We start from the raw sequence: 14,712 nt of genomic DNA on the forward strand, positions 1-14,712 counted from the left end.
AGCTGAAACAAAAAGCATTCTCTGAGGGAAATGAAAGGCCTGACTTTTGAAATCTAAGTGTTCCTGTCCATCTGTCTTTTTTCAAATGGCCTCCATTTAAGCTCTTAAATGTGTTCTGAGTGCCCCTTCCACTAAGAATATTCTGGGTAATGTTATGATTTCCCCCCAGCTACAATTACCCCGGCTCCAGGGCTAGCAGCTTGAAATGCTGTCGTCTGTGAGCCAGGAGAAATGTGAGTTACAGGCTTCTTGAAAATTCCAGGCCCCAGTCTGCAAGAAAGATGGGCTCTTGTGTCTAAACAGGTCGCCTTTAAATGAGAGCCAGTTGGGGCGGGTCTTCCAGGCCCACAAGAAGACGATGGCCGTTTAACTGGGGAAACGAAGGGCTGAAGGCCAGAGCCTGAGTGTGTTGAGGAGACTCGAAAAGAGCACCTGCAGGGGAAGGGGGCTCGGATTCTCGCTCTCAGATTGTTTTCCACACCCACTGGCGAGTGGAACTACCAAGCCTAGTTTTCAAATCGGGAGGTGACTGCACCCTTCAACTGCACCTTGTCTCTGGGTCTGCGGAGAGGCCTCAGCAGGAAGTGCAGAAAGTTGCTCTGTGTCTGTTGGCTTGCAAGACCACAGCAACCAGCGAACCTGGGGGTCCTTTCTTCCCCACCCCGTGCTGTACGTCGCTGGCCCTTACTGCACACGGACTCGGTGCTAGGTGCTGGGGTGAAGGCAAATCGCACAGACTCGCTTCTCAGCGTTCTCTTGCAGTCTAGGGCGCGGGAAGGGTAGAATATGGTCAGAATCGACATCTGTGTGGCAGTGGGGACAGGGAGGGGGGAATGGTCACCTCTGCTTTGGGGGGTGGTATATAAGAATTGATTTATTCTTTGAACAGCACTTTTTTAAAATTAGCATGTGATTGAGTGCCAGGCACTGTTCTAGGTGCTGATCAAATGATGGAGGACAAGACAAAAGATTTTCCCTGTTGGAGCTCAGGTTCTGGAGTTGGCTAGCTAAATTCAAATTAACTCAAATTAAATTAAACGAAAATTTCAGTCCCTCAAGTTGCATTGGCCACATGTACTCAGTAGCCACACCAACTCATGGCTGCCATCTTGGACAGCATAGAGAACATTTCTGTTGTGATGGGAAGTCCTGTTGTGCAGCACTATTTTGAGGAATGAACCAGATAAGTCTGCCACCCTTGGAAGGGAGAGGGCTTCCCTACTTGCTGACATAGGATGCCTGGTGGGGTACCTGTTATCAAGAAGAGAGAGATTTGTGTCAGAATTTAAAATGGGTTCAGGAAACGGTGATACCTTTTTTCCTTAACATCCATCCCAAATTGAAAGGTTCCTTTGCGTTCTCAGTGATGTGAGGTGTGTTTTCAGCAGGAGAGACGGGAAAGGCAGTGTGGGTTTCTCACAGTGGACATATCAGGGTCTAAAGGGCTTTGTCCGAGTTTCCCATTGTCTTCTCCTTCCCATTCTGCTCACCTTCTTACTCTCTTTCCTTCTGTGAACCCCCAGCTCTCTGAACTCCACCTGCAGGATTTAATGAGCAGACACCTCCCTTATAACCCCCTTTCTAGTACTCTGATTAAATGCTTTCCTGATGTGGCAAATAACGCTTTTTAAAATGTGGCAAGTCTTTGGGCTGGCAAAGCAGAGACTGGTTCTCATTTAGCAGTCCTTGTGTACGGCCCGCGGTGTTGGGAAGGCTGCCCTCTGTCCCCGCGGAGAACTCGATCGCTCAGGCTTTTTTTTGTGTAATCCGGTCTCCATGGGGCCTAGTCTTGCCCACTTCCCTAACGACCGCTCTCGTCTTCATCCTTAACTGTGTAAGAAGGTCTTTGGAGTAAAAGTTTCCCCTGAGCTGCAGCAGGTCAGGGAGGAGAGAGGGGCATCTGTTAATCAACACAATGGTGAAAACGGGGACATTAGAAAGGGGGTCAGAAAGAAAGCACAGTTGTTGAACCCTCACTCTATACCAGGCTCTGGCCCAGGCATTTCGGATTGTATTTTCTCCTTTGCTCCTCACAACAGCACCATGGGGAGCAGGTGGTAGCTTCATTTTACAAAGATACCACACCACTTGCCAGAAGTACACAGTTGGTGAGAGGTGGACCATCGGGCTCATACCCAAGAGGGCTGCTGCTGAGCCCTCTCTCTGCAATCCTCAAAAATGCTGGGTTTGTTGGCAGGGCCTGGAAAATCTTTCCTGTGGGTAGTGGCTTTTTCTCTGAGATTTTGGACAGCTGGGGCTTGGACTCACGGGTCACAGGTGGTGTCTCCCCAAAATGATACATGTCATCTCCTTCTCCTTCCTTCCTCCAGGTCACCATGGAGTAACAAGTATGACCCTCCCTTGGAAGATGGGGCCATGCCTTCTGCTCGGCTGAGGAAGCTGGAGGTGGAAGCCAACAATGCCTTTGACCAGTATCGAGACCTGTGAGTTACTTGCTCCCAGTGCACTCGGCTCTCACGGTTTGATAAGTCCCTCATAAATCAGAGGGCGGCCAGGCCAATAGACTCCCTGGAACCTGCTCCTTGGCCTGCCCAGCTATTTAAAATTCTCTGTGCCCAGAGCAGATGCTGGGCACTAGTTTTCCAGCTGGGTCAGTTGGGAGATGACTCAGTGGTAGAATGCTATCATACGCAGATTTATCTGTGCATTGCTTCGTGCCATGGTTCCTGGTAACAGCAGGTGCCGTTGGACAGCACCTAGTGTGTGTAAGACACAATGCCAGGAATTTTCTACAGGTCGTCTCAAATCCCCACAAACATGATGGCTGTTTTAGTTCCCATTTTGCAGATGAAGAAATTAAGGCTCAGATAAAGGTGTTTGTCCCAAGCGAGAGGCAGAGCCAGGAATCAAACCCAATGGTGTCTTCAAAGACCCCTCTGTTCTTGATCATACTGCATGTCTGACCCAGTTCTGACCTGGTGCTCGGGGGTCTCTGCTTCCAGACCAGTCACCAGGGCAGGACGAGTCAAGGTCCTTAACACAGAGGGAGCTGACATTTTGCTGGCTCCTGAGTTGCTCCTCGGGAGGTGGTTTTGCTGGTTCTGGTTAGATCCCTACCTCTTCTTTCCTCTCCCAACCAATCCTGCCTCCCATCCACCACCAGAAAGAGTGGCCACTTAATCTACCAGCCTTGCAAGGAAAAGCTCCAGAAATGTTATTCTCTTCAGTATTCTTTTTTAATCAACAGGATCGCATTTTCACTTAAGTTCTATATTACATAGCAAAACTACACATTCAGTCACCTAGAGAGGGATTGGCCAGCTTTTCTATAAAAGACCAGATAGTAAAAATGTTAAGCTCTGCAGGCTACATAAGTCCCTGCTACTTTCTTTTTTCATTTTATGTTACCTTTTAAAGGTGTAAACACTACCTCTTGAGCTTAAGGTGGGTGGCATTCCACCCTGATCCAGGATTTGGACAGGAAAGAAAGTGAAACAAAGCCGCCGAGCCCCGCACTGTCCTGGAGCGGAGCTGCTGGTGTCGCACTTGGTGTGGGAACTTCAGGTCTCCCCTCCCAGACGCTGGAATGCTCTTGCAGCTCACAGCAGATGTGATGGAACACATTTAGTAAAGAATCTCTTTCAGAAGCTGGTTCAGGAGGAAAAGTGGCATCTCAGCCCGACACACAACCCTACCACCTTTCAGCAGATGAATGGAATTGAAAGGCACAGCCTCGGACAAATGGCCCTTGGCGTTTCATTTGCCCTGAATGCACTCTGTGTAGCCATTTTATCTATGTTACCTTGATCCTTTTGAGAACCTCTCGGGAACATACTTTAGCCCCTTTTTAACAGATGAAGAGACTGAGGCTGCAAGAGGCTAAATGACTCGCACTAGGCTGCAGGACGTAGAGGTGAAAAGCTAGGATTTAAATTCATATTTGTCTGAAGTTTCCACAGATTATTGCTCTTCAGTGTTTGAAGAGCTCTTACATCTAGAACTTTGCCCCATGGTAGAATAGTTACTTCTCCAGTGGGGCTGAGAAGTTGACTCATTGCTGTCTCATCATTTATTTGTAGTTGTTGATTATCTTCTTTTATCCGACCAGTTGGCAAGAAGCCAATCCAGTTACTAAGAATTTCCAAGTGGAATCAGTTTATATTATAGTGATGATTTGATAATAAAACAGCAGTTACCAGCCGGTGACCGTGCAAGCACTGTGTTAACTGCCTCACAATCTTCTTTATCTCATTTAACCTCCCAACAGTCTGTGAGAGAGGATTCTCCCTGTTTTACAAATGAGTTGACAGATTCAGAGAGTTGAATAACTTGCCCAAGTTCACACAGCCAGTAAGTGGGGGGACTGGACTAGGAAGCCATCCTTATCCAACTCCAGAGACCATTTACTCGCCTGGCATTTGAGTGCTTGCTACAAGCCAGGTACTTGCTAAGCAGGGGGTACAGCCTTGAACATGGCCAGAGCTTGTCCACAGCTGGGTCCAACTGTCCAGCGCCTTCCTGGGCAAATGTCCACTTTTCCAGTGCCTTTAAAGCTTTAGTGGCTGCATTTCTGTGTGCCTTTGAGTGTGACTACACTCTCCTCTGAGAGTGAGCTGATCTGCTGGGGGGAGTAAAGGGTGACAGGACAGCTTCCTGTACCCACGTGGGGTTAAATTGGACAAGCCAGACCCTGAGGTTCCGTGGCAGTGTGCGATGGTGGAATCCGGCTCGGAGGTGTTGCTCTGTCCTCAGCAGTGTTGGTGTGCTGCTTCCAGGGGGAGGAGGAGAGTACGAGGCCTCCGAATGGCACCCACAGAGGGGGCAGGGAGGCCAGGTTCTCCCATGTGACAGCAGCCACGGGCCACTGGAGGGACGGTGGCTAGAGCTGTCACTGGGGACCCAGAGTCATCAGTGTTAACCCTCCCCTGCCCCCCAGTGTTATCAGCGTGCACTGGTGAGCGCTGTCCTGAGACCGAATGTCAGGAACATTTCCCCCTGGGCCACACATGAGCCAAACCATTTCTGGGTTTGAGTTGTTGTGGTCACGTTGGTGTCCGTGGTGGGGCCCAGAGCGTGAGCTCTTTTCCCCGTGGTTTTGGAGCAGACGGGAGTCAGCCAGGGCCTAGGATGCCTGTCTCTCCCTGCCTTGAGCAGCACAGGCTCAAGGGTTTTCTACTCTGGGTTTTCTAGGGACCACACTATTCCATGGCCGAAGGGACAGTGGGTCGTGCCTTCTCTTTATCCTCATCCCGCCCCACCCCAGTAGAGACTCATTTTTTTGCCCCAGTGAATGAAGCCGCAGAGCTCTGACATGGATTTGTCCATCGGTCTCCCTTTCACGTTGGCAGTGGGCTAGGCAAAGGTCACTCTGAGGGGAGGCGTGCCCTCTCCCCAACCCCACGCCATGGTGCTGCCTCAAGTCTGTTGGTTTTGGTCGCTCTGAGCTGCTGTAGGAGGGGCCGGGAGATGGCGTGTGTCCTGGGCCTGGTGACAGTAGCCCAGGGCCTCGGGCAGCCCACCTCTGCCAGAAAGAAAAGGGAGTGATGGAAAATGCTGTTGCCCCGAGAGCAGGACTAGCACAGCATAGTGCCCGGGAGGGCGGATGAGGGGGCTGCCCACTCCAAACTGGAGCCTGGCCCGTGCCCCACAGGGATTGAGGATGTGAAGAGCAGACCTGTCCCCCATACTCTCCGGGTCAGCGGTCACCAACCGGTGGTCTGCGGACCACTTGTGGTCCATGAGGTCCGAAAGGTTGGCGACCGCTGCTCTGGGTCTTGACAACCCAGGTGTTTCTGAATTCTTGAATCCTGATGAATGGCAGTTAGGACTGGGTTTATTCTCTGGCCCTTGATCTCTCACCCTCTCAAATGGCTGAATGCTGCCGGACTCCAGCCATGTTGGGGCTCAGAGTCCTTTGTGGCAAGTGCTGTGCTGTAATGTGCCTTCAGGAGACTTCTTGTCCTGTGGTCCACTCTGAGGAAGGGCCTTTCCCTGTCCTGGGAGGCCCAACTGGACTCAGCTCACACAGGAGGCCTGCTCTCTCCTGCCCTCCCTGCCCCTGCCCCTCCTGTGCCGTAGAACTGAACTTGGGGGGATTTTTGTTGTCACCAGTAAATAGGCAGGCACAGCTTCAGCCAGCACCAGCTGTGTATGTGCGCACTCGCACATTGGTGACACGGCACCCTGGTTCCCTTTCCTCCCTGCTTCTTGTGGGTCCGTTAGCCTTGCTTGCTCCTGATGTTCCCTTAAGAGGATGAGGGAAGCAGACCCCATGAGCATGCAAAGATTTGGAGCTGAAATGCAGGCCGGCATCCTGATGGAGCTGTGCCAGCTCTTCCCAGGGAGGGCTGCTCACTGTCCCCCATAGGCTTCTCTCTGCCATGAGCAGCCTGGGGAAGGCCTTGGATCTGTCCTGGGCTCTGGGCCTTGCTCCCGGACCTGTAAAGGCTCTGACTTTGCAGGGAATTAGAATTAATTGTCAGCACATGGAGTTGGTATGGTCTGGGTGAGGGAGCAGGGCCAGGGATGGATGGACTAGCAGGCCCTCCAGCTCTTTACTCCTATGGGGATGTGGCACCCCCTCTTCCTTGCCTGCACAGCATTTCTCCATTATGGAATAAATGTGCCAGCGGTCGGGGGCAGAACTCTTTCCCCAAGATGGGCAGAGGTGAGTGGGGGCCCAGAGACACGAGCTGTGTGTCCTACACGATCCCTTTGAAGCCATCCATTCCTTGTCATCCTACTGCTCAGAGCTCTCTACTGCACCCTCAGCCCCAACTTCCGCCCCCTCCCACATTCATCGGGGTTTTTGTTTGCCATCATTAGTGGCAGAAAGTTTCCATGGCAGTAACTTCCCCCCAGGAAGATAACTGTCAAGCAACTGTTAGCACTACCCAAACAGTCTGTTTTTAGATTGAAGTAGTCAATTTGCTGAGGACAGGCATGTTTTGCTGCGGCTGGGTGAGGTCATTATCTACTCTGAAGTCATCTTGAATTTCATCACTTCCCTCCCCCAATCTCTCCCATCCTATTCCCCAACATCTAGGCTATTCTCATTTTTCCCTATCAAGCCCCCAGATGGCTTTCCATCTCTCATTCTCGGGCCTGGCTCAGTCTAGGGAATGTCATTAGAATGCAGCCCTGGGGTCGGTGGAATAAGGGCACACTCTTGGGTGACTGGTTCGTGGGATCACTTCTTTCTTGGCAGAGTTGACTGCCTTTTCAGGCCCAAAGCCTAGGATAGCTCACCAGTTATAAAACCTCATCACTCGACCTAAGTGATCCATCTTTTTTGAGAGAGACTTAGCCATGGGGCCATCGGCATGTGGTAGGCGCTTGAAGCTGCCGAAAAAATATCTCACTTGTGGTGTGAGGCACCAGCCGGCTGCCACAAACCCCAAGGTCAGTGCTTTGATTTTTCAGGTTCCCAGAGAAGACAGGAGCCTTGTCTGCTCCGGCTTTCATATTGTGTCTCACCGTTGCCTCTGTCAGCCGGGTTCTGCTGTGGCCAGATGTTCTAACCGAAGGGCTGGCACTGCTTTCTTCCAAAGATGATTGCTCCCATCTGTGCCAGACATCTTGCCCCGTGCTCTGCGATCCTTGGCTCTTGGCTTGCAGCAGATAATACCTTCAAACATGCGGTTGCAATTTATTGGCCTTATAAGTTAATTTTAGTGGGTGTGCAATTGATTGAAATCAAAGCTTAATGAAGGCCAGAGTCCCAGTGGGGGGGGTAGAGGAATAGGGAGGGAAGGCATATTATGTTCTTGCTTTAGGTCTCAGATAATCTTCAAAAGCTTTAATTAGCTTTTCTAATCAACCCTTCTTGTCTGGAAGAAGTTTACAGAATGAGACAAGGTTGGTACCCTGTGGCAGTCCCAGAAGCCCACAAGCCTTCCTGGAAGCAGTCAGGGTGCTTAGTAGATGGGCCTTCCCTGGCAGCTGTGGTTTCTGAAGGTCAGGGCTCTGCCCCCAGCCCACAGCGAGACCTCATGTAAATCTCTACCTGGAAAATAGTGAAGTAGTTCCTATCTGCGGTGATGGGAGAGAGCAGACATCATCATTTCACAAATATTGTGGAGAACCTGCCATACTCTGAGTACTTGGAATCTTGTGTCTGGTTTCCTTGGGAAACCCCCAAGTGCCTTTTGCTTGTCTGCTTCTGCCCTGTCTCCTTTCAGTGCAGTGACTCTCGGCCAGAAGCTCAGCACTGCTGAGTCCCGAGTCCTCCTGGTGAACCACTGAGCCTTGGGTGGTCTCCGGGAACCCGAGCTCAGCCATGTAACCTGGGGGGTCAGGGCATCAAGGCCGTGCTTCGAGCAGTGGCATTCACTAGGACATCGATCTTCAGGAGATCTTCTTGAGGTGGTTCCCGGGTTGTGTGGTCAGCACTGTGTGAGTAGGACGTGAGTGGTGGGGAGAGGTACACAGGCCCTTGTCAGGCCTGGGCTCTGGGTGCCATTCTTAGTGCATCGGGAAGGGTCTGCAGGGCCCCAGGGGTGCCTAGGACAGCTCTGATGTGCATCCTAAGAAATTCCTCCTAGGCAGTCTGGAGGATGGATTGGACAGGCTGGGGTGGAAGGACCCTGACTCAGACTTCCCTTAGTCTGGCTACTTAGTCTTCACCACGCTCCTAGTCTGGCTGAGAGAGGTCGTAGTTTAAGATTACCTAGTGCTTCCTGAGGCACTGCCAGAAACAACCGGGCCAGTCCCTTCGGTCTCCAGCCTCAGAGCCCCGCTGGGAAGTGGGCGAGAGCACTGAGCAGAGTAGCATGAGGTAATGGGAGGAGTGATTGGGAACGCGCTGGAGCTGCATGAAACCTGGACCATTTGGTTTGGCACCTTCCCCCTCACTCCCTGGCCTTCAAGCTAGATCTCAGTGGCTCACAATGCACAAACCCTCTCCCCTCGCCCAGAGGTATAGGGCCTCCTCCCAGACTTAAAGGTCTCCAGAGGATCCTGTGACAGGCACTGCTTGCTGCACATCTTGGCTCCAGGGGCAGTGGGTAAAGACAGAGTGTTGTCTGGCTTTCAGATTGTCGGCAGTGTAATCAGTATTTGGGTTTTCACATATACTCTTTGTATCTTCAGCCACGCGCACAGAGGGCCTCTGAGAACCCCGGCCTGCCTGCTGGGGACTCCGGCTGGCCACAGCCTTGGGCTCATGTGAAAGTGCTGGGAGCACTTCATGGGGAACCCAAGTCCTCCTCAGTTTGTTGTTTTAATGAACAGAGAGACAGGTGGAGAGGACCCCTGTCAGCTTCCGGGGGGGGGGGGGGAGGGGCAGGGGGAGTGGAGCCTGCTTCCTGCTCTCCCAGTGTGAGTTTCAGCTCTTGTGACCACTGTTCTTAAGCAGAGGTGTCTGCTACAGTTTCAGGAGCCCATAAGGAGTAGATGCAGACAAGCCTGTGTGTGGCCCCCCTACCTGGAGGCTGGGGAGGGCGTGTCCGCTGCTGGTTGCCTTGGCATGCGCTGGCTGATTTTATCTGCTAAAGTTCAGTGGAGGACAGGAGTGTGCAGAAAAGGAGTTTGTTTACAAACATGGTCCCCAAGTCAGCATCAGGGACTCTGATTCCTCCAGAATGCTTGGGTTCCTATAACCGTGTGGAGCAGCCACACTTTCGGTTATGCAGTTCCACGTGTTGGGGTGAAGACACCGCCTGGAAGGCAGGAACACGTCCCTCTGGTGGTCAGGCTCCCGCCAGAGGCCCTCTGCCCCCTGGCTGTTTCCCGGCTGCTGGCAGGATCCAGATGGGTGGTCTTCCAGAGGTTCCGCCCGCAGGCCCCCTGCCTCACTGACCCTCCTTTTCCCAGTTCCCGGTGCAAGATACCCAGCATCACGCCCCAGACTCCTGGCCTCTCCTTTTCCTTTCCTCCAGCCGGGGCACTGTGTACAGTGGCCTGGTTGCATGTGTGTGTTTAACTCACCTAAACTCAACCTCACAGGCTAAACCGGGGCCAGCCACACCCCAAGTCCAACCCCGACTTCCCACGTCTCAGCTGTGTGACTTGGGTGCATTCCTTTCCTCTCTCTGGGTCAGCCTCCTTGACTGTAAAATAGTGAATGCAGAGCCCCAGACCCAGAATGGGTTCTCTGAAATGGCGGCTCTTGGATAATAGTGATGACTTTGAAATTCCAGAAGGCCTTGGCCATCCTCATTCTCATGAGCTGGGCTCAGCAGGACGGGCAGTATGTTCACGGGTAGCCTGGTGAGGCAGAGTTGGTCATGGTGGTGCTGAGCGCAGACCGTTTGCTCAGAGCCCAGAGCCAGATTGGTGGCCCCTGCAGCGGCACCATTGTTTTCCGGACAGGCCTTCATTATTTCTCTTCAAGTAAAAAAACTAAAAACCTTGTAAAGAGAGGCCGTAAAGAGCTGCAGCCGCAGTCCAGATGTGCACTTCTAAGTGCAACTGGCATTAAAGTCGCACATGCCTAAGCCAGTTGGTATGTGTGCTCAGGGATTGTTGCACCTGTATGTCTTGGAAGGAATTTCCGCAGAATACCTGTCCTGTGTCCATGGGCAGACTCCAGGACACGTTCCACAGATTGTGGTGAAAACAGCTGGTCTCAATACACAAACAAGGGTGATTGGCTTTCAGCAGCAGATCTGGACGTGGCCAGCCCAAAGCCAAGTGTTGATCTTTCTCCATTCTGTGCGGAGCCAGCGTCAGCCCCCAGGGCAGTGGGTATGGGACTGTGTTCACAGAGCAAGCGGAACCTTGCTTCCCGGACAGTTCAGAACGTGCCAAGTTTAGGAGAAGAAGGAAGAAGATCTGCCTTTCTCAGCCCAGAGAGGAAGACCCTCATGAAAATGGACGGCCAGAGTGGTTGTGTGCCTGCTCTGTGCCAGGCTTTCCTGTGCTCTTTCTAGTGCATCCATTGTGGGGGGAGGGGGGGTATGGGGAGAACCCCCTTGTCCCAGCCCCTCATAGTCGTGGCCGTCAGCCTGCCTTCTGGCGCTGTCTGCGGGCTTTTCAGAAGCTGTATCCATCGGCAGCACCCACATCCTCATGTTGGGCAGGGGATATGCTTAGCCTCTCGACAGTGGCCGGTTTGGAGCCAACAGAAAGGAATGTTGGTCTGCACTGCAAGGAAGCAAGCCAGGTTTTAGATGCCTCTCCAAGCAAATTGGAGATTTTTCTTTTTTCCTGGAGTGGAATTGAATTGTTCCCACCTGTGGATACCAGGTGCCTTAGTATGTTATAGGACAGTGATGGCGAACTTTTTGAGCTCGGCGTGTCAGCATTTTGAAAAACCCTAACTTACCTCTGGTGCCGTGTCACATATAGAAATTTTTTGATATTTGCAACCATAGTAAAACAAAGACTTATATTTTTGATATTTATTTTATATATTTAAATGCCATTTAACAAAGAAAAATCAACCAAAAAAATGACACACGTGTCATAGGTTCGCCATCACTGTTATAGGATGTTAAGGATGATCAGAAAAATAAACTACTGCTAGTAGCTGCTGGCGATTTTATTTTCTGTTTTAGCTGGAAGGAAACAAAAAGGTATTGTCTTGGGGCAGAATCCCAGCTGCTAGTGGAATGGCTCTGCCCTGGGCTCTAACCTCCCTGTCTTTGCCATGAAATCAGACATCAAGCATGGGAGTTCCTGTTTGAACCAGTACCCATATGACCTGGTTATTGTCATGACCAAGTGCCTATTACAGTAAAGAGTGTCCCTCATGACCATTTATCACAGGTCTCACTATTACTATTTATGAGATCTTAGAAGCAAACCGACCACGTATGTGACAGAGGACAGAGACAGGAAGTGAGAACCTCACGGGATCTTATGGCTTTGCACCTTGTAAGGGTCGTGCTCCTAGTGTGGCACTGGAGAATAGAGGGATTCATTGTTTTCATTGCACCGACATTTAAATTTTTAGTCTGAACTCTGACGTTTTGGCCAAGCCCACCTCATACATATATTTCCTCTCTCTCTCCCTCAGCCACCCTAGCAGGTCCCTTCATCTCCAGCCAGAATTGAGACTGTGGGCACGTCCCATCTTTGTACTGTCCCCCAACATGAAAGAAGTGTTCAGACCAGAGCTTCCAAGTTGACCACCAGGTGCCCCAGGAAGCCTCTCTCCAATATCTTTCTAGAAAATGTTGGAATTCCGAGGTTCAGAGAGCTGGTCCACACAGACGATAGATTGAAATGGTGAAGACCATGTCTGTGAGGACTGAATAAAACAGATTCGAATACAAAGTGATATACCCGGCCCAGGACACCCAGTTCTTAAAAATACAGGGTGTGGGAGACAATTTCATGACAATACAGAAGAAAAAATATTTCATTAGAGATGAGTGCAAGTTCAGTATGTGTGTGTCAGTATGACTGAGCGTGATTGCCGAGAAAGCTGACTGATCTTGCTTTCCTCCATGGACAGGCAGCTCACTTTGAGATTTGTGCTGGTTCACACATAGTTGGGGCATGTATTTCTGTTTTCATACCCTTGAGGAGGAGAGTAACCAAGGTATGGGGGCTTAAAATCATGTCTTATGAGGAATAATATCAGAATAAGAAGGTCAGAAAAAAAGAAACCTCGGGGGTTTATGTCAGCCGTCTTTAGATACTTAGAAGGACTTCATGAGGAAAGGGCATGAAGTTCTGGTTTTGTGTGTTTCCTAAAGGCAGTAGGTGGAAGTGTTTACTCAGGTCCAGCAAGAACTGTTTGAGATGTTCAAAAGGGAAATGGCTGCTTGGGAATGTAGTGAGTGCCTTGTCACTAGAGGCATGTAAGCAGAGTTTTGATTCAACTTGATTCGGCTGTTAGGAATCTGTGCTGAGGTGTGTCTGCCTCATACAGGCCCCAGTGCAGCCACCAAATCCTGAACAGTCAGAGCTGGGGGAGACCACATCAGTCAGTGCCAAATAAATATTGCTTGCCTTCCTCTTGGCTTTCTTTAATGAAGGGACTGCAGAAGAAAGCCCCTCACACTCCAGCGTCTAGGGGCTCCCCTTAAAATGCTCCGGGCTTTGGCTGAGTTTGGGGTGCCTACCTGTGCCTCCACATTGCAGAGGTCACTGCGTTGCTGGAGGTCCAGGCCTCCTGGCCTGTCCTGTGACGGTGGCCCAGCCCATTTGAGGCTGAAAGACCACGTCTGAGGGAACCCGGAAAGGCCTGCTCATCCCAGCACGTCTGTCCTGACTTTGGCTCTTTGGTGGAGGGTCATAGCCTGACTCATTAGCTGTAGGGGAACCTCTGTATTAGAAGCACAAATCCGGCTCTTCTCCCAGGAGACGATTTGAAAAGAGGGACCAACGGCCAACTTCAAAGTCCATTCCAGCCCATCTTTCCTGTTCCATTTACAGCCCAGTGTTGGCCAAGACTGAGAATTGGCTAATTCAGAGCCACAGCTCAGATTCCCGAAACAAGTTTCCATCCTAGGTCTCCTCGCATTCCTCAGCTTCAAGCACTCCATAAAGCTTTGGGAACCGAAATCTTTTATTTTATTTTTTCTTTTGTGAAGTAGGTCATTTTGAGTGCGAAGTACTATGTTTTCCCCTTTTTCCCCTCCCCCCAGAAGCCCTGTGGTTGAAGAGTTATGGACACAGAATCTGTACATGTGGCTGCGCCGTTATTCAAGCGGAAGAGTGATTTTTAGGGAGAGACGACATAGAACTCTGAGAATTACTGACACATTAGGCTTTTAGCTGGTCCAAGCTTAGGGACCTGGCTGATGACAGAGAATAAACTCAAGCAGACGCTTAATTGTGATGGTGCTGATAAATCGCCAGCCCCACCTGAGGGTCTTGCCTTTGCCCCGGCTCATCCAGCACACGGCTGTCCCCTTGCGACTGATCTTTTGGGGCTTAGGAAACCTCTATCTGCCTGTTGTCATGGACATACTGCTTTTCAAATGGCGGGACTCATAGAACCAACCTGAGCGGCCCCATCTCCTTAGTCCCAACTGTTGAATCCCCTGCAGTTCCATCTGCCTTGGGAAATGTTAATGTTTACAGGGAAAGCCGAGAAAGCCACCAAGATTGTGTGTAGAACCAGTGTCACTCGGTTGAAATTCTTTCTGCCAGAGTCCAGCACAGTTTTACCCCGGTTGCTCCTGGAGTCACCTGTCATCTCCCCACTCCTGATGTTCCTGGAGCTTTCATGGTTTAAGATTTTACAAGGTGGCTTCTCCACAGTGTCCCCGAAGACTGTCTCTGTGTTGTCCAGCTATTGGTCACTCACCCTCTTCACCGCATGTGTGGATTGCATATTGCCCCCCGCCCTCCTGGAGAGCTGGGTGGAGCCAGGGCAGGGCCGGGTTAATTCCTCTGTAGCTGCTCTCATGCCGGGCCACGTGTGATCATTCATTCACGTTGACGTGCGAGGCCTAAGAGCGAGTGCTGGCGATGGTAGAGCCACCTTATTGAAATAGCATGTTAGCATTTAAACAATATTAATACTATTTGACTCATTAAATATACAAAGGCCAGTTAAAGTGCTTCCATGTGTGTGCTGTTAGTTCTGGCGGGCGACTCCTCAGATGGCTTTATGTGGTTTCAGACAACATTTTAGCACATTCTTAAAATACCCACAAAAGCCTTTATGTAAAAACTCGTAAATGTGAACCACATAAAAAAAATTTTTTTCCTGTTTCATGTCATTATGATCAAAGTACGGCAGGTAAGAATAAATTTTCAAAAACTTGTTGAGGTCCCTCTTTAATTAATGCTTCACGCGCAGAGCACAGCCATAACCGTGTAATGGGGGGCTGTCTGTGTGCCCCTCAGTCG

General features: G+C 50.7%; 1 protein-coding gene across 2 annotated transcripts in view; it reads left to right on the forward strand.

The window, feature by feature from the left end:
• Window positions 1-14,712, forward strand: part of CAPZB (capping actin protein of muscle Z-line subunit beta) — a 129,618-nt gene that overhangs the window by 93,452 nt on the left and 21,454 nt on the right. For both annotated transcript variants that reach the window (XM_059690998.1, XM_059690999.1), the window contains exon 4: window positions 2,331-2,444. In XM_059690998.1, the coding sequence (XP_059546981.1) occupies window positions 2,331-2,444 (114 nt within the window). The remainder of the gene's footprint in view (window positions 1-2,330; window positions 2,445-14,712) is intronic.

Source organism: Myotis daubentonii, chromosome 3 (assembly GCF_963259705.1).
Source record: "Myotis daubentonii chromosome 3, mMyoDau2.1, whole genome shotgun sequence".
Classification (NCBI taxonomy): domain Eukaryota; kingdom Metazoa; phylum Chordata; class Mammalia; order Chiroptera; family Vespertilionidae; genus Myotis; species Myotis daubentonii.